This window comes from Camellia sinensis, chromosome 13, assembly GCF_055761805.1.
Source record: "Camellia sinensis isolate YWXY chromosome 13, ASM5576180v1, whole genome shotgun sequence".
NCBI classification, from domain to species: domain Eukaryota; kingdom Viridiplantae; phylum Streptophyta; class Magnoliopsida; order Ericales; family Theaceae; genus Camellia; species Camellia sinensis.
The window spans coordinates 21428092-21449682 of NC_138973.1; the positions used below are offsets into that span (position 1 = coordinate 21428092).

Genomic DNA, 21591 nt, shown 5'->3' on the forward strand with positions numbered 1-21591 from the left:
GCATTTTGCCCTCAGCACTTCATATTCTGCTTTGTTTTCTACAGTTGTGGGTCTATGTATATTTCCCGACATTGGCCCCGGAGTTGGTGGTAGCGGGACCTCTCGTGACCCCATACTCACTTGTGTTTGAAGGCCAGCACTGGCCAAGGCCTCAGGAGTCTCTCCTTTACCTGCGACAGTATTTCGACACAGTGCGCTCATCGGAGGTACTTCAAAACTCTCAGTTCTTTCTGTTTTCATCTTTGATTTGTCTTGTACATCTTCGATTTCTACTTGGTTTATGCGCCTGTTATGTGCAAATTACATGGCAGCCCCGGGCGCCCTTAGGTGAGGGTCTCCGATTCCAGTTTGCCAGAGGGTGGGGTGCCTCCCGGTACAGGCTCCTGTTCGAAGGGCCGGTTGGTAGGGCCTGGTTTTTGGGGGAGCGTTTCTTGCGTCAGGTCTGGGGGTACACTTCTCAGGACCCTCCCTCAGCACCCCCAGTCGATATGCGGATTGCTGATGTGCTCTTTTCCCGGGATGTTGTTAATGCTATGTTGGGTACTGATGCTTTGCTATATCTTGAGGAGGGGGATTACGCTACTTACCGTCACACATACCTGATGCCTCCATTGACGGGAGTTCGCACTCCGATGATGAGGCCTGCTGGTATGCCATCTTCGAGCCAGGCCCGGGCTCGGGCTGCAGACGCCCCTTCCACCAGCAGGGCTGGTACATCTAGAGGTGGGGGTGGATTGGTTCCCTCAATTCCTCCGACTTATCCTCATCCTGGGTGGCCGGATATGCCGACTGAGCTGATGGGGTGGCAGTATGGGACTACCTCTCCGATTCCGATCCCGATAGAGCCTCCGATGCCCAGTCATCGATATGTCAAAGACCCCAACTCACCACCGGTATGTTTTACAGCTTTGATTCATCACTCAGATATTTGGACGTTCATTCCTTTACTGACACCCTTGCCTTTGCATCTGCAGCCCCCTGTTGAGTATATGGATCAGGTGCTCGAGATGGTAGCCTCACTTGAGGGGATGGTCCTGCGGAGGGAGGCACAGTTGTCTATCATGGGCTTCCAGGTACCCTTTAGTTTTCTGGCATTTATCATACTTCTGATGACATGCTGATTTCCACTGCATTGACAGGCTACTTGTGTAGAGCACATCTGACACACACCTCATTTGTATACTGTGTTTACATGCACCCACTTCATGTAGTTTTTGCTTGTATCTGCATCTGATGTACATATTTGGACTGATGTATTTAAATTGAACTCTTTGTTCTCAGATGCCTCCGGTATATGCTCAGCCGCAGGCCGGGTCACCTGGGCCTTCTCGCGGAGCTGGGCCATCTGGGCCTTTTCACGGAGCTGGGCCATCCAGGCCTTTTCACGGAGCTGGGCCATCCAGGCCTTTCCGAGGAGCTGGGCCATCCAGGCCTTTTCGAGGGGAAGGGTCGTCTCGTAGACGCAGAGCACATATTGTGGAGGAGGAGCCTGGTGAGGATGAGGAGGAGGAGGTTGCAGACCGTCAGTCGGAGACATCTACTGATAGAGAGGACGGCTCCGGTCTTGGTTCCGGGAGTGGAGGCGAGGCTGAGGGGGATCCCGAGGATAACGACTCCGATTCAGATGATGGCGATGGCGATGGTGGCGAAGAGTCTATTTCGCAGAAGAGGACGAAGAGGGCCTCTTATTACTGCTCTTGAGAGCACAGATGCGGCTGTTTCCTGTTTTATTTATCTTTTTGCTAGTAGTTATAGCACATTGTACATTATCGGGCAGTTTTATTTTCTATAAAACTTGTGCCTTAGTCTGTAAAATGTTGTAACAAACGAGGCATGATGGGATGAAACAGTTTTTGAAAAAAGTATTGTATTTTAAACATCTTAGCATCATATCGCATCATTCTGCATCATAATGAGATTGAATGGAAATGTGTATTGTGCATTTTGCCCAGTCAGGTAGTGAACCGACGCAACAACTTAACTTTCTAAGATATAACAAAACCTTAGCAAGTTTACAACTCGATAAACAAAACACAATAATGTTGACAACTCGATAACCGAGACTCAAACAAAAAGCTTTAAACAAAGAGTAACAACTCAAAAACACGAAACACGACAACTCGACAAACAACTCGATAAGCAAAACGACAACTCGATAAACAAACAACAACTCGATAAACAAAACTTAACAGAACGGAGTGTATTTCGGATGATCTGGGCAACGGAACGCATCCGAAATAGAGGGAAATAGAGGCCTTCGACACATCCGTCGCATGAAAATGCTTGAAACTTTCCCTCGGAGGGTAAAACACGGCTGAAGACACACATAGGAGCATGGCCGGCCACTTTTGGGAGCCAGCCGGCCAGATTTATTGCAGAGGGGGGGCCACCGGCCAGTTTTGAAACAAGAAATGGCCGGCCTGCCAGAAAAGATGGCCGGCCGGCCACTTAGCTCAGCAACCGCCTAATTTTTGACACTTGTCCCCCTGAATAGTGTCTTTTCCTCTTTAAAAGCCTTAGCTCCGTGTTTTGATTCAATTCACCTTAGTTTTGCACAAAAATGGAGGCGTTTCTCGTTGAAAATCTCACAGCTTGGATCGCTTCTCTAGATGGCTCGGAAAAGTTGAACTTTCAGGGTTTCGGCTTGAATGCACTATTCACATTGAGCCGCACTCCGCTACATCTTCCTTTCCTTCATACCGCGGCGAGGTTTTGGAACCCGGTGACGCATGTCTTTAGCTTTGGCGGGCAAGAGGTATGTTCAACTTTTGAAGATTTTCAAGTTTTGATGGAATCTGAATGTCACGAAGAGATCTTGCCCTAGTTTCGCTTTGGCCATGCCCAAGCTTTATGGCGGATGTGTGGACTCACCGCGTATGATGCTCGGTCTCTGATCTGTAATGGGGAGTTGGATATCCTTGGTTTGATTCACCGCTTTTCCGACGCTGGTGACCGCAGCAACCATTACTGGCAAGGTTTCCGGCAACACGCCCTTTGCTTGTGCCTGCTGTCTCACTTTCTGCTTTCCCTGGACTTTGGCGGATTTAGCATTCATCTGATTGAAGTTGCTCAAGGCTTGAAAGAAGGAAAGAGCTGCATCGCCATGACCTTGGCCGAGACGCTGATGGGCTTGGATTCTATCTATCGCCGGGAGACGACTAGATTTGTTGGGAGTCTACTGCTGCTGCAGGTAATGTTTCCCACCCAATCTTACATATGTATTTGCTCACATCACTCGGCCTCAGGCTCGGTTTTTCTCACAAAAACCCTTTTTTCACTTTTCTCTCACCGTACATCTCTCTATTCTTTATTCTCTCATTTTTCATCCCTCCCCCAGGTATGGTTGATGGACAAATTGCAGGTTATGGACTCCTGCCCAGCCTACTCAGCTCGAGGCTATTTCTTTCAACAGCGCCTAGTCGATGCCCCTGATGAAAGGTGGTGGTTTGACTGGATGTGCAATTTGTCCGCAGATCGCTTTGATTGGCGTTGTCCTTGGCTCAATCTCCCCGCAATGAGCTATAACATGTCCCGGCTGATCGGGATCTAGTTGATTGGTCTGACCCACTGTGTGTTCTACTTTCCGTTCCGGTTCCTGCGCCAGTTTGGTCATGATCAGATTTGCCCGCCAAAGGGGATTGAGTACCCGGCTGCTTTCCCGGTCCGAGGTGCACAGCTTGCCCGATATGCCACAGCATGGAGGACTACAGAGCTCCTGGCTCCTGCTCCCACTTTTAGTTGCACTTTGTCTGACGAGTGCTTGGACTGGCTCAATGAGGAGGCACAGGTTGGGCCTAGCTTGGCGTCAGAGGCTTCGACCAGCTCTGGGAGGGGGCGTAGGGATACTTGACTTGACTATGCCCCGGATTTATTACTTTATTAGTACTTTCAAGTTTTCTTTATGAATGTAATAAAAGCAACTTCGATTGTATGCAAGAGCAGGAGGACTCTGTTTTGAAATCAATGAGATTGAAGGTTATGGTACCGAAAATTTTCCGCTTTGGTCCAAAAATGGTCTTAGTTGTAAAGCGATTAATTTGAACAAAGTCAACTTTTATTAAAACTTTTCAAAACCATTTTCGATATGGATCAGAACTGGACACGCCTAAGATCTGTCACTGAGATGCACAACCCCAGATCCCTGCGACTGGAAAGTTGCCCCTAGTTTGAAGTGTACCGCGGCACTGCATGGCAACGGAAAGTTGCCTCTAGTCTGAATAGCACTGCACCGGAGATCGCGATAAATGCTGATGGATAAAGATGACCGAGATGGTCAAAATGGACAAAGTTGATCGGGGAAAAATTTATGGCTGAACTTCAGGGTGAAGTTGCCTACGTATCCCAAAGATGGGAATCAAGCCTTACGTAGTTCAGGCTTAGGTTCACTCGAGTATTTTCACTCTTCTTTTACGCTCTAACTTTTGCCAAGGTCGCCCTTTGCGGGTTTTCAACCTTGCGAGCTCAGTTCTTATATTTTTCAATTTTTTGTGCTCTAACTTTTGCCTAAGTCGCCCTTTCGGGTTTTCGGCCTAGCGAGCCTCTCAGGGGTAATATTTCTTCAACTTGTCCATGTTGATTGGTTGGGAGAACTCTAGGCCATCTAGATCCATCAGAACCACAGCTCCACCTGACCAAATAGCTTTGATGATGTAGGGACCAATCCAATTGGGTTTGAACTTGCCTCTTGGGTCGTGGATGGGAGCTCGGTTGTCTTTGAGCACCAAATCTCCTTCCTTTAGGTTCCTAGACTTAACTTTCTTGTTGAAAGCCCGGGCAATTCTGCGCTGATAGCCTTGAACATGATACAGTACTTTTAGTCTTCTCTCGTCAAAAAGCATGAGTTCCTCAAATCTGCTCTGCTGCCAATCTGCTTCGGCTATTTGACACTCAACCAATACTCGTAACAACGGAACCTCAATCTCGATAGGTAGAACGACCTCCATCCCATAAACCAATGAATACGGAGTCGCTCCGGTAGAAGTTCTGATTGAAGTCCTGTAGCCCCACAGAGCAAATGGCAGCTTATCTGGCCAATCCCGGTAGGTTTCCACCATCTTCTACAGTATGTGTTTGATATTCTTGTTGGCGGCCTCGACCGCTCCGTTGGTTTGCGGCCGGTATATAGATGACTTATGGAAAGCCACGTTGTATTTCTCCAACAAGTCAATCACTTCCTTCTTGAAGTGGGAACCATTATCTGAAATGACCTCGTTTGGGACCCCATAGCGACAGATGATGTTGTTTCTGATAAACTTCGCAACGTGTGATGCCTTCAACATCGCATACGATTGGGCCTCAACCCACTTCGTGAAATAATCTATCGCAACCAGGATGAACTCATGCCCATTCGACCCCTTCGGAGTGACAGCCCCGATCACATCGATTCCCCATATTGAAAAAAGCCATGGCGAAGTCATGTTGTACAGCTTCGACGGCGGGATGTTCATGCGGTTTGCATGAATCTGACACTTGTGGCATCGCCGAACAAAACTAATACAATCCTCCTCCATGGTGGACCAGTAGTAACCCTGTCTGAGGATCTTCCGTGCTAGCATTACTCCGTTCATATACGCACCGCATTCTCCTCCATGGATGGCCTCCATCAAGCGCTTCGATTCCTCGGCTTCAACACACAGCTTGTGCATTCCCAGATGACCTCTCTTATACAGCTTACCCCCACAGATGATGAACTGGACGGCCATTCTTTTGATTGCCCTTTTATCCTTGGCATTTACCCCTGGCGGGTATGCTTCTTTTTCCAAGAAATTCCAAATGTCATAATACCAGGGGTTTTCGTCCTGGACCTTATCTATAGCAGCGATCGACTCATAGGCTGGCGCAAATTTCTGGTCAATGACAACTGGACGCATCCGGATTCCAAACAGGATGTCTATCATGGAAGATAGAGTTGCTAAAGAATCTGCGAACCTGTTGTTTTCTCTTGGAAGATGAGCAAAGTTTAGCTTTTCAAACCGAGGAATTAACAAGTCCAAGGTCTGGTGGTACATCATCATCTTTTCCTCTTTGACTTTCCAGTCTCCTTTTGCTTGAGACACAACAAGGTTTGAATCCCCGATGACGTCCAAACGTCTTGCCCCTAGTTCCAGGGCTGCTTCTAGACCGGCAATGCATGCCTCATATTCTGCTTCGTTGTTCGAGACTTTGAACCGGAGTTTGAAGGCTAGAGGGATACGGGAATTGTCGGGTGCTATCAGCAACACTCCTATTCCATACCCGTACTGATTTGACGCTCTGTCAAAGTACATCGTCCAATACTCGTCGTCGATGTGCAAAATGGCTTCATCTGGGAATAAGTACTCGACTGCTTCACCCCCTTCGACTGGATGATCGGCTAAGAACTCTGCTACTGCTCTTCCCTTGACTGACTTGCGTGTCACATATTTCAGATCGAATTCAGAGAGCAACAGCAACCAACGAGCTAGCTTATCCGTAAGTGCCGGTTTCTCGAAAAGATATTTGATGGGATCCAGTCATGAAACCAACATTACGGAGTGAGCTAACAAGTAGTGCCGCAGCTTCCTGGTAGCCCATACCAAAGCTAAGCAAGCCTTCTCCAGCGGAGTGTAGCGGGTCTCGTAATCCAACATCTTCTTGCTCAAATAGTAGATGGCCCTCTCCACCTTATCCTCTGATTCTTGCGCGAGCATGCAGCCCATTGTAGTCTCAATCACTAAAAGATACAATATCAACGGTTTCCCCGGCTCTGGTGGCAACAACACGGGCGGGTTCTGTAAATATTTCTTGATCTGTTCAAAAGCAGCTTGGCATCGGCCGTCCCATTGGAATTTCTTGCCTTTCTTTAGGAGACCAAAAAGTGGTTCACAAGTCAAGGTTAATTTTGAGATAAACCGTCTTATGAATTGCACTTTACCCAGAAAGCCTCGCACCTCATTTTCAGTCCTTGGTGGTGGCATTTTTAGGATGGCCTTGATTTTTGAAGGGTTGACCTCAATGCCCCTTTGTGTAATCAAAAATCCTAGCATTTTTCCCGCTGTAACACCGAACGTACACTTCTGAGGATTTAGTCGCAACCGAAATTCTCTGATCCTTTGAAAGAACTTTTGCAAGGCGGTGTAGTGGTCTTCTTTTTCTTTGAACTTGACAATCATGTCGTCCACGTACACCTCAACCTCTTTGTGGATCATGTCATGCAATATTGTGGTCGCGGCCCGTTGATAAGTAGCTCCGGCATTCTTCAACCCGAACGGCATTACCCTGTAGCAGTATGTTTCCCACGGGGTGGTGAAAGCAGTCTTTTCTCTGTCTTCTGGTGCCATTACTATCTGATTGTACCCTGAGAAGCCATCCATGAATGAGAGCAAAGCATGCCCTGCTGTGAAATCCACCAACTCATCGATGTGCGGTAAGGGAAAGTCGTCCTTCGGACTAGCTCTATTTAAATCCCTGAAATCCACGCACACCCAGATCCTGCCATCTTTCTTCGGCACTGGAACGATGTTGGCCAACCAAGTCGGGTATTCGGATACCAGCAGGAAGCCTGCATCGATTTACTTGGTGACCTCTTCTTTGATCTTGAGAGCCCAGTCCGGGCGGATCCTTCTGAGTTTTTGCTTGACAGGTCGGGCCTCGGGGTCAAGGGGGATCTGGTGCTGTACGATCTCAGGATCGATCCCAGGCATGTCTTCGTAGGACCACGCGAAAACATCTTTGAAATCTTTTAGTAAAGCGACTAAGCGCTCGCGTTCCTCTGAAGACAACGTGGACCCGATCTGGACCAGCCGCGGGTCCTCCTCAGTACCAATATTCACGGTAATGATTTCATCCGTTAAGGGTTTGACAAATCTCTCTTGCTCCTGCTCAATTAAATGTTGCAAAACCGGAGGAATTTCGTCCTCGTCGTTTTCATCAAAATTTTGAAAGTCTGAGTTTATGCAATAAATTAAGGGCACAGAAAAGTACTCAGAAACCACAGTTACTTGATTCTCATTAAGCACATCCAAATCGTCCGAATTCTCGGTTACAACAGACTCAAATGAGAAAGAAAAAGACGACCTGGACATAACTGTGGCATCCGGGTTATCATCCACAGAATTACCAGACTCAGACTCAGTTGAGCTGGAACTTGATTCCGACTCATAAGATTCGGTGGAATCAGATTCCGACTCACTACCTGACCCGGTGCTGCTAAACAAAAATCCCTCCTCGTACTGCCAAGTGAGAGAGGGTGCGATAGATGCATCCAAAATAGTTGCTGGTAGGCCCGCAACCGTTTCATCTCTGATCACGCATACCGAGAAATTATCCCCCAAGCACTTATGGTCGATCGGAGGATCTGAGAGTAGACTTGCCAGCGCTACCCCCATTTCAAATTCGGTGCCCTCTGACTGCACTTTCTTACTTTGTTCAACCTCAGTTGACGGGTCTGTCTGCTCTTCGGCAATGTCATCCCCGGGTAGTTGTAAGTCGAAGAAGATCTCGAAACCAGGCACGCGCTTCCTCTCCACGTTCAGCCATGGCTCTAGGAAGCCACAAAATGGGAAGTCCTCCCCCTCCCGGACGAAGCGTCCGTTTAGGGTACCCCGAATGGGCCGATGCATTAATTCAAAAGGCTTCCCCGCCTTCTTTGCTTTGGCTCTTCCAGCTATCTCTTTACCCTTCCTCACCCAGTCCTCTTTGGTGGGCAGATAACCCAAGCCAAAGGTATGAGGGTTGTGTGGCACTTCAGCCAATGCTGCGACGCCCTTCCGGCCGCTCCTTCCCAATCCCATTCTAGGGATGTGTTGTAACTTGTTCATGAGGTAGACGGATTAAACACTGACGTACACCTCCCAATTCACAGCCATAATATTCTGCACCACTCGAGCCTCAGCCAAAGTGAACCCTGATAAGAACACATCCTCAGTGCCATGCTCGATTTCCAAGACTGGTGTGGACACTTCCGGCGGCGGATGGATTGATGAATTCCCGAAGACAATAGCCACCCCCTTCCCGTGAGGGTACTTCAACATCTGATGTAAAGTGGAAGAGACTGCCTTGACCTGGTACAACCACGGTCGCCCCAAAAGTAGGTTGAAGGTTGCGGGAACGTCCAAGACATGAAATTCAATGTTGTGTTGTCCGGGACCAACCTGGGTCTGAACTTTGACAGTCCCCATCACTTCCCTGCTAGTATTATCATATGCTCTGATCACCTGAGTAGTTGGCACGAAGTCCGCAGGCTTCAACCCGATTGCATATGCTGTTCTGGCTGGACAGACATTGATGGCAGACCTGGTATCAACAAGTACCACCGGTATCCACTTATCTCTACATTCCACGGAAATGTAGAGGGGTTTGTTGTGATTTGTGCCCTCAGGCGATAATTCTTTGTCTGAAAAGGTTAATGCCGGGGAACCTCCTCCCGGAAAAACCAACCCAACCAGCTGTTCTGGTGTAGTATCTATAGAGAGTTTGGACTTGTCCATGGCAGATAAGACAGCCTGTCTATGTACTCGCGACGCCATAAGCAATCCCCAGATGGAGATGTCTGCTTGTATCTTCTTCAGCTGTTTTAGTACGGCTTCCTCTTCGATCTGCTTCTCCTTCTGTTTCTCAGCTTCTTTATCCTTCCCAGATGCCTCGGGTTGGTCTAGGTGCGGGGGCTTGAAGTACCGCCCGCTTCTTGTCATGTGATCAACCTCATCGAGGTACCAGGTGTCATCTGGTTGATTGTTTCCCCAGTCTTCGTCTGTGTGGGCAAGGCATAAGTCATCGTCTTCCCACCACATTCCGTTGGCATTCAAAAGGCACCTGTCTGGTTCGGGCATGTTTGTACTCACAGCACTTTCAGTCTGTATGCCCACAGCATCCTCTGTTCTTGTGCACGCGGCACTCTCGATCCCCTCATGGATTTTGGCTTTCCCGGTTCTCTCAAAACCCTGTTGTTCTACCTGTGTCAGTGTAGTTTGTTGTTCAACTTTCCTTGCATTCACAATGCTTCTGTCCTGAGCGAAATTCTTTGTACCGGCGCTCTCCGGTAATGTAACCTGACTTCCGGCCCTTCCGGCCACAGCTGATACTCTCGCCCCTGCCGGGCCCTGTTCTGGTGGGATTCTTCCACCACAGTGGCCTCTACCGATTCCTCATCATCGAACCAGTTGACTGCCGCGCCCCCTAATTCTTGGTCATCGAAAAACTGTAGGTTGGCAAAGTCCTCCTCCACAGCTGTCAGATCATTTGCCCCTTGCTCAAATCTATCCTCCCGGATCACACACAGCTCTCCCGTCTCTGGCAATTCTATACCCAGCCCAATCTGGCCTGTTGACAAGATGTACTCACTCGGATCATAAACTTCCCCAGAAAAACTCTGTTCAGTCCCAGACCCATCAATCCCATTCTTTCTTGAAATCTGCCCTGCCCCATCTTCAATGGTCACCACCGTCGGCTCCGGTTGGGTTGTGGAGATGTCCAACATGCACAAGAAGTCAGCGTAGTTGGGAAGGAGCACCTCCGGCTTAGGTAGATGGGTAGGAGTAATATAGATGCTAGGATCGTAAGACACGACCCCAGTCTGGATAAGATTGACTCTTTTGGGAGGTGGAGTTTGGTTGTGTGTAGGGAGGGGGTTGGTTGTGACGTTGGGTTTTTCTGGCGGCAAAATCACATTTTTGTCAACGAGGTCTTGAATCTCGTGACGCAGCCTGAAACATTGGTCAGTATCATGACCGTGCTGCTGGTGATATGCACAGTACTTGGCTGGGTTGTGAGAGGGAGGGAGTGGATTTGGCAATGGCCTCGGCTCTAGGGGTTTTAGATGCCCCTTTCTGATCAAGACCCCCAGAGCCTTAGACAAAGGCATGTATAGTGGGGTGAAGGTTCTTTGGCCTCTGGGCTAGTATTTAGAGGTTTGAGTATTACTTCTGGATGCACCGGAGAAGGGTGTGGCTGCCATGGGCCTTGGAAGGGGAGGGGGAATGGTGGTGACCATGCTGACCTCCGAAGCTCTTGCGGTTGCAGCGCCACTCGGGCCTGCATTGTTGTTACGGTTAAATGTTCTCCGGGATTGCTCCCTGTCCTGGTCAATTAGACCTTGCTTCATCGCGTCTTCGATTTGTACCCCCATCTCATGTAGATCCGAAAAAGTGGGAAAGGGGAGTACAATCATTTTCTGCATCAATTTTGGTTGGAGATTGCGCACAATCATCCTGATTTGGTCCTTATCAGTGGGCCTCAAAGTCATCATCGATGCCTTCGCCCTCCATCGAGTTACGAAATCTGAGAAAGTTTCTTTGGGCTCCTGCCTTGTCGTTTCGAGATCACGAGTTATAATCTCGATCTGGGTGTTGTACGAGTACTGTGCGACAAAGGCCTCGGCCATTTCATCCCAACTTATCTTTACCTCATCTTCTAACTTCGCGTACCAAATAGTGGCCACACCCGACAGGGTTTGGCCGAACAGCGAAAACTTTTGTGGTCGGGTTAGGCCCATTGGCCGCAGTATATCTGAGAATAACCGGAGGTGGACCATGGAATCCCTGGATCCGTCAAAACGATCGATCTGCGGCATCTTGAACCTATCTGGCAACGTTACGGCCACATCGGTATATCCGTCCTCGATATCCGGAATAGCCTTTACTCCTTGTGATTTCTTGAAAAGCTTCTCAAGCTTGCTCAGTTTCAGAGCTGTATGGTCTATTTCGAACTCGAAGGGAGAGTCCGGGTGGTTGGGTGTATGGGTCTTGGACAGTTGAGGCGGAAGCGGGGGCGGAGCTGGCCCCGTTGGAAGGTCCGTGTCCTCTTGGATGTTCTGGATATTGGGTAAGGTGTTCTGGGTGTTTGGCAGAGCATTCTAGACAGTAGGTGCTTGCTCGGGTAACGGGAACCCTAGCGGAGGTGGAACTTGATGTGAGGCCGATGCTGCATTTTGCTGTTGCAGTCTAGTGATTAGCTCGGCCTGCTGAGCCATGACTGCGGCCTGTTGTCTAGAGAACTCTGCTTGACGGGCGGCATCCTCCTGCATTTGTCTCATGCTCTCCTGCATTTGGCGCATCAGGGCTTTCATCCCTGATGTATTTTGCTGATCCATCCGACTAACTGGTATGTCTATTTCTATAACAACAATCGAGACCTCAGTCCTATTGTCCTCTGATGGAGTAACCCACTGTTCTGGCAACCTCTGTTCTAACACACTGCGCTTTCTTGGCCTTCTTCTGACAACTGGGGGTAGAGAATGGAACACTGGTTGTCCGTCAACCAGATCCTTGGATCGATTGAGCCGACAACCTCTTGTCCAAAGTGCTTGGGGAATATCTACTAGGTCGAAAGCAATTGTGCTAAAACCTGCCCTAGTAAAAAGATAAATAAAGCAATAAAGAAATAAATAAATAGATAAACGGACAGCATAACAGCTTAAAGTAAATGCATGACACACAGCCGGGCATAACAACACACGGTCGATAAGCAGAGTGCACTGTCCTCAAACACTGATCATTATCCCCGAATCACTGTCCCCAAAGACTGAATCTGATACCCGCAGATAACTGATTCTCAAACACTGACTGATGCCCTCAGGCCTGACACCCACAATACTGAACTGACGCCCGCAGGCCTGATGCCCAAACCCTGTAAACTGATACATGCATTCGTATGGAGACGGACCCCAAAGCACATAACAAGTAAGTGAGAGCCAAAACACCCCTATGTTGGGGTAGGGTTTCCCTGTCCTTATTTTGTCAGGAGCTAGGGTTTCATTATGCACGCAGCGGTTTCAAACAACCTATATCGGGTAAGCAACCTGTCCTAGTTTGGAATGGTCACTATGGATTCCGAATATGCACTACGTCGAATGGTCAAAAGGGTGCCCCGGTAAAATCGGGGTTTGTGTTCCCATACTGGCAGAGCCCACAACCGGTCAGTCTTATGGTCATGTCTTGACAAGACAAGCCTCCGGCAAACCGTTCAGGAATAGCAGATGGCAAACACGGTGTCCTAGGCGCACCAATGCAAATGCAATGCAAAGAAACACACAAGTGTAGTCAAAACAATATATCATGAGTTCGAGTCAAGTTCTCTAAATCCCCAGCAGAGTCGCCAGAAACTATAACAAGTCCGCGGGGGACCTCGCTACAGCTCGGACTCGATTTGTGTCACGGTTCGTAATCTGAACCAAAGAGTCCAAATCCGGCAAATCGTTTTGAGAAAACAGATTTTTAGAAAAGAAGTGCCAAACATGGACTGCTTTGCCAGATACAGAGTCGCCACCTAAATATTTTATTTTGGAAAATTTAGGAAACCCTGACTCGTTGCCTAAGGCCACGTGTCCGTCATCACCAAAGTTGCCTCGACTCGGGAACTTGGGTACGATTGGGGAAAGTCACTTCGTGAGCACCCCCGCTCGCCCGATCAAAGATCGGCCTCTACTAACCATGATATCTATTTTTGAAAAACATTGTGTGTTCTTATTCCGGTTATTAGCCTAGATTTACTATGTGATGCGCACAGCATACAAGTATAGACTGGATCGCCTGAATTGGAACAAAACATTTCACGTTTGTTTTTGAAAGATGGTTTGATGGTGCTACTCGCAAGTAGGCTAAGACGTGGATTTGCAACCCTCGGGTGGGCTTAGAAAATATGATTTTGCCATTATCTAGTGGGCTTAAAACACACATTTGATGAATTGTTCCAATCCAAATAACCCAACCTTCACCCACAGGCATTCAGGCAGTTATATCACATAAGCCTATAGCCTCATGGTAAGCATGCTATTCATGGCAGTCACTCACACGCATGCAAGGATGCTAAAGCATAAAACTTACCGAGTACTCCAAGCCAAAACAAAAGCTAATTAGAAATCCATGCATGATCTTAATTATGCAGAAATGCCTAATGCAACACATGTAAAAATGCAACTATAGCAGGCTCGGCTATTCTAAACATGGCATATGAGATGCAACAGCTAACATGTATTCAACTTGGAATTGAAATACAAATGCAGTTAGTATGATGCGCCGAGCCCGATGCATGCAATACAGATGAATGAATGCAAACATGCTATCATACTGTATGCTAATTAAAACATGCCCTAATCTAAGCATCATAAGCGGGTAAATAAAAGGGAGAAAGACGTGGGGTTGGAAGACATACATCACACACACGCACACTTATTACAACATTGCCCTCGCGCAGAGGGTCCGAATAAATAATATACACTCCCGAATGAATAAATAATACAGTCCCAAATAAATACAAAAATCCTAATTAATTTACAAATTAATCTAAGAAAGCTATAAACATGGCATGCAAGCCAGGGACTGCCTCGACTCTGATGAATGATGTATGTTTGGGCTGTCTTGCGCAGAAATCCACTAGGATGCCCCAAATAGCCTCTGTTTTGCAATTATTCTTGGAAAGCGCGCCAAGCCCCGGAAGACTGCTAATTCTTGATTTGTTGCAACAGAGAGCAGGAGAGGGGCATAGCAATGTATTTTCACAAATGTATGCATGCCTCGATCCTTGTGCCACCAATCACGCATATCGATGCATGATGGCCAAGGAGTCGAATTGTGCAACTCAATATAGAATGAATGCACATGAAAACAAAACTAAAACCTAACTCCATCATGGATAATCTGGAGTGTCGGTGACTGGGAATTGAGACACGTTCCGTCACTCGAAGTACGAAACGTCCCTCGTTTCCCGTACTCGGGCTAACTCCTATCCCAAGCACAATGCAATATGCATGATATGCAACTAATATACAACCTAACATGCAACATGCTATGAAATGGCATACACGATGCACGAGATAACATGGCATACACAATGCGCTAACATAAAATCTAGCATACGCAATGCTATGAAATGAAATGGCATACAGAATGCAATATGGGCTTACACCAACATGAGTGGACCTCAGCCACACTCACATAAGAGGCCATACGATGAAAATGAGATAACTCGAGACACGCGCACGCATGCACGCAAACCGAGGACCGGCCCTAAGGCACCAAATGCCACTCTAACAAGACATGGCAAGGCGTGCGATATGGTATGCAAACGTGCAAATTTCAGTAGCAAAAAGTGATGTAAAACAGCCCCGAATCATGGAAACATGGCACCCAATGCATGGAATGGGACCCGAAATGCAAAATTAGGCATACGCAATGACCTATAGCTATACAAAGCATGCATTTTTTGATCATGAAGCATGAAGAAAGATTCAAGGCAGTCCCAAAATAAGCATGTTTACAGTTTCAAGCAAGACCAAACAATGAACACAAATAGGGCTAAACCAATATGCAAAAATGGCCCTAAATGTGAGATAAAGAAGCAAGTCACAGATGCAGGCCCTAAATGGCCAAGATCCCTTCAACAAAGTTTAAGAGGGGCTCAAAATGAAGCACTTTACAGTTTACAACAGGCCACGAAAACAAGCACAAGTATGGCTAAACTATTGTACAAGAAATGGGCCAAAAAGGGGATAAAGAAGCAAGTGAGGGTTTCTGGCCTCAAACACGGGAGGACCCTTCAAAAAATTTGAAGAGAGGCCCAAATAATGATATTTTCCAGTTGATGGCCAGACCCAAAACAGTGTAAAAGCATGCTCAAAATGCTATGCAAAATAAGGCCAAAAAGAGAGCTATAACACAAAGTATAAAAAGGATGCCTCAAACAGTAAAAGACTCTTAATGAAACATGAAGAGGGGGTCAAAATAAGGTCATTTGTAGTTCGGACTAGAGCCCAAAAATATAAGCATAAGAGGCTAACAAATCATGCAAAAATGGAGCCAAAAGAGAGATATAAAGGCAAGTGGCAAATGTAAGCCTCAAAAAGTGATGATCCCTTCAACAATATTGAAGAAGGGCTCAAAATAAGCCACTTTACAGTTTATTACATGCCTCAAAACAATTTATACATAGGCCAAAAATACTACACAAGAAAATGGTATACAAGGGAGGTAATGAAGCAAGTGCAACAAGGAGGCCTCAAACAGGGAGAGGCCCTTAAACAAACATGAAAAATACCTCAAAATAATGCTAGCTCCAGTTAGGGTCGGAGCCAAAAACAGCAAGCAAGTATGGCTAATGTATTGAACAAAATGAAGCACAAAAAAGGAAAATAGGGACTCACCCTTGAAGACCAATCTTTGACAGCCTCTTGGCTTGAGTTTGGTGGCTCCTTAGCTCTGGAAAACAGCTTCATGTGGCTGCAATGGAGGTTGGAGGTATGGTGCTAGGTGGTGCTGTAGAAAGGGGTGCAGGAGCTTAAAGGTTTGGAGGGTTGAAGTGTAGAAAGAGGGAGATACAATGCAAGGGGCTTAAGGCAATTTTTGTAACCCTCCAACATGCAGCTGGAGGGCCTATTATATAGGCAAAAGAGAGGGGAAAAAGGAGGGGAAAAATGGAGGGAAATGAAGCCAAGTTTCCCTCCAAAAGTTGGCCCCCCCGGATACAAAATCTGGGGGGAAAAGGAGGGTGTATCTGCACTGTACTTGATGCAAGGATTCTGGCCGGCCAGTTATCTACGGTTTAGGTGGCCAGCCGGCTACCTCCCATGGTCGGTTGGCTAGGGGTCAAAAGGGTCAAGAAGCATTAGTGGCCGGCCACCACATAAAGAGAGCCTCTGATGTGTGCACAACACAACCATGTGGTTAAAAACTGGAGACAATGAACCAGGAGAGAGAACAACCCAATTTTCAAAGGGGTTCAAAAAGTTCAAAAGCAATTACTGGCCAGCCACCAAATATTGGTGGCCTCCCAGATGTGTACATCACAAATATTTGGTGGCCTCCCAGATGTGTACATCACAAATATGGGGTTTAGGGTGCAAGAAAATGGCCCAAGGGTGGTCAACATTGGCTTTGAAGTGAGGAAAAACGAGCGACGGAGGGCGATGGAGGAATAAAACTGGTTGTCTAAACAATTGTTGGCCTCCCGCCCTTCTATGACCTTCTTACCAATGAAACAAAGGTCCCTGCCAAAAACGAACCAAAACCAATGCAAAATGAAGGTTCGGGGGCCGAAACGCGCAGCCCGAGGCCTCGAAAACTGACTGTTAGGCACCGGGAGTAGTGTTCGACCACGAAGTTGGTTTTTCGAGCCACGGTGTCCCTCAAAGGGGAGCAGATAAGATGCACGCAAAAAAACCGGAGCAAACGGAGGCAGTTAAGCTGTCCCGAACCGAGGCACACGGCCAACGATTCCGAAAAATCGGAAATCGGACTCCAAACGGGCAAAAATGGCCTACGACAACGAAACGTAGCCTACGGCCACTGAGAGATGATCCATGGGACCTCTCCCTCCCTTTGGGAAGAGAAAACAGAGAAAACAGAGCCTGGTTCGCAAACCGAGGCAAAGCACAAAAGAGTCCGAAAGTCCGGAGGCAAGGCTCGCAGCCGAGACTCTGAAACTTCTGAACGAGCACGATGTGCAACATCACCAAGCGCTCAATCGGTGACGTCTGAGTCTTAAGGTCGGTCAAAAATAGGGTGTCTACAGTCTCCCCCTGAATTAATGCACTAAAAATTACATAAATTTGAAGAAAATAATTACCAATCTATAATACCAAGGGCCATTAAGATCCGGTCATAAACAATTACACCAAGTGCACTAGCATAAAAGGAGAAAATAAAAATAAAAATAATTTCTTCAGACAAGGTCGAAGCAACCATTATTAAATCCAAGAGAATTTGGAACACATATAACAAGTAAAAAAATATAACACAGTGCAACAAGAATTTTAACATGTTGATCGGTGATGACCTTGATGATTGGAAGAAATGGAGAAGACTGGGTAGATCGGTGGCGAATTTGTGTAGATCGGCAATGGATCTTGATGGATCAGTCACGGATCTTGATGGATCGATGATGGAACTTGATGAATCGGTGAAGATGGTGATGCAGATTTCGGGTGGAGAAGTGATGGAGTTTGGAAGATTGGTGAGGGATTTGGGTGGATGGTGATAGTGATGAAAGTGATGGATGATTTTGTGGATGATGGATGGTGGAGTTGGTTGTAGGCTATGGTGAGGGTGGAGATGGAGTCGGCTGAGGGTATGAGGAAGAAGGGGAGAGCGAGACAGCAAGAGAAAGAGAAAAAGAGAGAGTAAAGGAGAGAGTGGGTGAGAGATAAAGACGGAACGGGAGAGAGAGAAAATATGTATATAATTTTATTATTATTATTTTTATTTATAATTATTATTAGAAATATTTTATTTAATTATTTATTATTATTAAATTATTATTATTATTTATTTTTATTTTTATTTTTTTATTTTTTTAATATAAACACTATATTGGAGTATTCATCATACCAAGTTCAGTTCTAATATAACAAAATTGTTCTTCATTTAGAGGCTTGGTAAAAATGTCAGTTAATTGACGATTTGTAGGCACAAATTCGAGTTCAATGTCACCTTCGAGTACATAATCTCTCAAAAAATGATGCCTTATTTCAATGTGTTTAGTGCGTGAGTGCTGAATAGGATTTTTTTAAAGGTTAATGACACTTGTGTTGTCACATTTTATAGGAATATGATCATAGTGAAGTCCAAAATCTTGAAGTTGTTGTTTCATCCAAAGCAATTGTGCACAATACCTAGCGGCGGCAATGTATTCTGCTTTAGCAGTTGACAGAGCCACTGAGTTTTGTTTTTTGCAAAACCAAGAGGTGAGTGAGTGTCCAAGAAAATGACAAGTGCCACTAGTGCTTTTTCGGTCAAGTCTACATCCCGCAAAGTCGGCATCTGAGTAACCAAAAAGTTCAAAGGTGGTTCCCTTAGGATACCATAATCCCAAATTTTGAGTGCCGACAAGATATCTGAAAATGCGTTTGACTGCGGTGATGTGTGACTCTTTCGGTGCGGATTGAAAACGTGCACACATACAAACACTAAACATTATGTCGGGCCTACTTGCAGTAAGATAAAGTAAAGAACCAATCATACCTCGATATTTCTTTTCATCTGCGGGTTTACCTTGCTCATCTTTGTCGATTTTTATCGATGTGCTCATTGGAGTTGCTGCAGGCTTTGATGATTCCATTTCAAACCTTTTGAGTAGATCTTTGATATATTTCGTTTGATTTAAATGGATTCCATCATTAGTTTGTTTAATTTGTAGACCAAGGAAGTAATTTAATTCCCCCATCATACTCATTTCAAACTCACCCTGCATGTCTTTAGCAAACTCTTTGCACAAATTTTCATTAGTAGCACCAAAAATGATATCATCAACATAAATTTGAACGATTAGCATATCTTCCTTTTTGATTTTTATAAAAAATGTTGTATTAATTTTTCCTCTACAAAAACCTTTGTCAAGTAGAAAATTACTCAATCTTTCATACCATGCTCTAGGAGCTTGTTTCAAGCCATATAAGTCTTTTGAAAGTTTGAAAACATGATCCGGGTGTTTATGATTTTCAAAACTGGGAGGTTGTTCAACATAGACTTCCTCCGAAATGTACCCATTTAAAAAAGCACTTTTAACATCCATTTGATATAATTTAAAATCTTTAAAACACGCAAAAGCAAGTAACATTCTAATAGTTTCAAGTCTAGCAACTGGTGCAAAAGTTTCATCAAAATTAATTCCCTCTTCTTAATTATAGCCTTGAGCTACTAATCTAACTTTATTTCTAGTAACAACTCCAGATTCGTCCATTTTATTTCGAAAAACCCATTTTGTACCAATAACGGGATGATCCCTAGGTTGAGGGGTCAAAAACCAAACTTCATTTCTTTCAAATTGATTTAATTCTTCTTGCATTGCTAAAATCCAGTTTTCATCATTTTCAGCTTCTAAAAATGATTTTGGTTCAATTTGTGAAACAAATGTTAAGTTACCACAAATATTTCTAACAGAGGAACGAGTTTTTATGCCTTCCGCCGCATCACCTATGATGAGGTCTTTGGGGTGGCCATGAGCATACTTCCATTCTTTTGGTAGATTTGAGTCATTTTCTGGAAGAGCATATATTTCTTGAAGTTTCTCCATTGTCATTTCTTCGTCATGTTCGCGTAATGGATTTTCTTCATTTTCCTTTTTATAAATGCTCTCCATGCTTGGTTGATTTTCTACAATATCATTACTTAAAAGATTCTTGGAAATAATATCGTTAGATTCATCAAAAACAACATGCACAGATTCTTCAACAAGTAGAGTTCTTTTATTGAATACTCTATAAGCTTTACTAGACATAGAATAACCAAGAAATATAGCTTCATCCGATTTAGCATCAAATTTTCCTAAATTATCTTTATTGTTATTTAATACAAAGCATTTACAACCAAAAGCACACAAGTGACTAATATTAAGTTTTCTACCTTTCCAAAGTTCGTAAGGAGTTTTTTTAAGAATAGGTCTAATCATGGCACGGTTTATAACATAGCATGCAGTGTTTACAGCTTCCGCCCAAAAATATTTAGGCAAATTATTTTTACAAAGCATAGTACGAGCCATTTCTTCAAGAGTTCTATTTTTTCTTTCAACCACACCGTTTTGTTGAGAAGTCCTAGGGGCTGAAAAATTATGATCTATTCCTAAGTCATCACAAAACTTAATAAAATCATCATTTTCAAATTCTCTACCATGGTCACTTCTAATACTACAAATATTAAGATTTTTCTCATTTTGAATTCTTTTACAAAGTTTTGAGAAATTATAAAAAGTTTCATTTTTGTGTGCTAAAAATAATACCCATGTATATCTAGTGTAATCATCAACACAAACAAGGGCATAAGATTTTCCTTCTAAACTTAATGTTCTAGATGGTCCGAATAGATCAATATGCAAGAGTTGAAGCGGTCTAGTAGTTGAAACGATATTTTTGGATTTAAAAGAAATTCTAGTTTGTTTTCCAAATTGACATGCATCACAAAGTTTATCTTTTTCAAAAATAATTTTTGGTAAACCTATGACTAACTCATTTTTTGAAAGCTTGGAAATTAAATCAAAATGAGCATGTCCTAATCTTCTATGCCAAAGCCAACCATTATCATTTATAGCAGATAAACATTTAATGTTAAAATGAGAAGATAAATCATGTAAATCAAGCACATATACATTCTCATGTCTATAACCTACAAATAAAGTTTTGTTTTCTAAGGTATTTTCAATAGTGCAATAAGTTTTCTCAAAAATAACTCTATAACCTTTATCACATAATTGACTAATACTAAGCAAGTTATGTTTTAAACCTTCAACAAATAAAACATTTTCAATAATAGGAGAGGGATTTTTACCAATACTTCCTACACCAATGATTTTACCCTTGCTATTGTCGCCACAAATCACATATCCGCCATCCTTTGGTTGGAGTGTGGCGAACATAGTTTTATTTCCAGTCATGTGCCTCGAACATGCACTGTCGAGATACCATCTATCGTTACTGGATTTTGTCTTGAAACATACCTACAAAAATTTGATTTCTCTATTGGTACCCATTTTTTCTTAGGTCCATAAAAGTTAGAATTTGACACCCTTGAGATATCCTTAGGAACCCACATCTTTTTTATTTTAGCAAAATGATTTCTTTTAATAGGACATGAAAGTGAAATATGACCTTTTGTTCCACAAAAATGACATGTGAGATGAGAGTGATTAGAAGATGCATATACAAAACCATTT

At 44.7% G+C, this 21591-nt stretch overlaps 1 protein-coding gene across 1 annotated transcript; it reads left to right on the forward strand.

Annotated features, from left to right (window-relative positions):
• The first annotated feature begins 374 nt into the window (after positions 1–374).
• On the forward strand, positions 375–1736 carry LOC145806554 (uncharacterized). Its single transcript, XM_082903873.1, has 3 exons — positions 375–893; positions 975–1073; positions 1282–1736. Exons 1-3 carry the CDS (start codon positions 489–491, stop codon positions 1699–1701), a joined length of 924 nt encoding a protein of 307 aa, XP_082759999.1. The 5' UTR covers positions 375–488; the 3' UTR covers positions 1702–1736.
• Positions 1737–21591: the final 19855 nt, after the last annotated feature.

What these genes read in the sequence shown, in the direction of transcription:
- LOC145806554 (XM_082903873.1), top strand. Translation starts at nt 489, where the DNA reads ATGCGGATTGCTGATGTGCTCTTTTCCCGGGATGTTGTTAATGCTATG. An exon ending in AAGACCCCAACTCACCACCG is followed by an intron (nt 894 to 974) that starts GTATGTTTTACA and finishes TTGCATCTGCAG; the next exon opens with CCCCCTGTTGAGTATATGGA. An exon ending in TGTCTATCATGGGCTTCCAG is followed by an intron (nt 1,074 to 1,281) that starts GTACCCTTTAGT and finishes CTTTGTTCTCAG; the next exon opens with ATGCCTCCGGTATATGCTCA.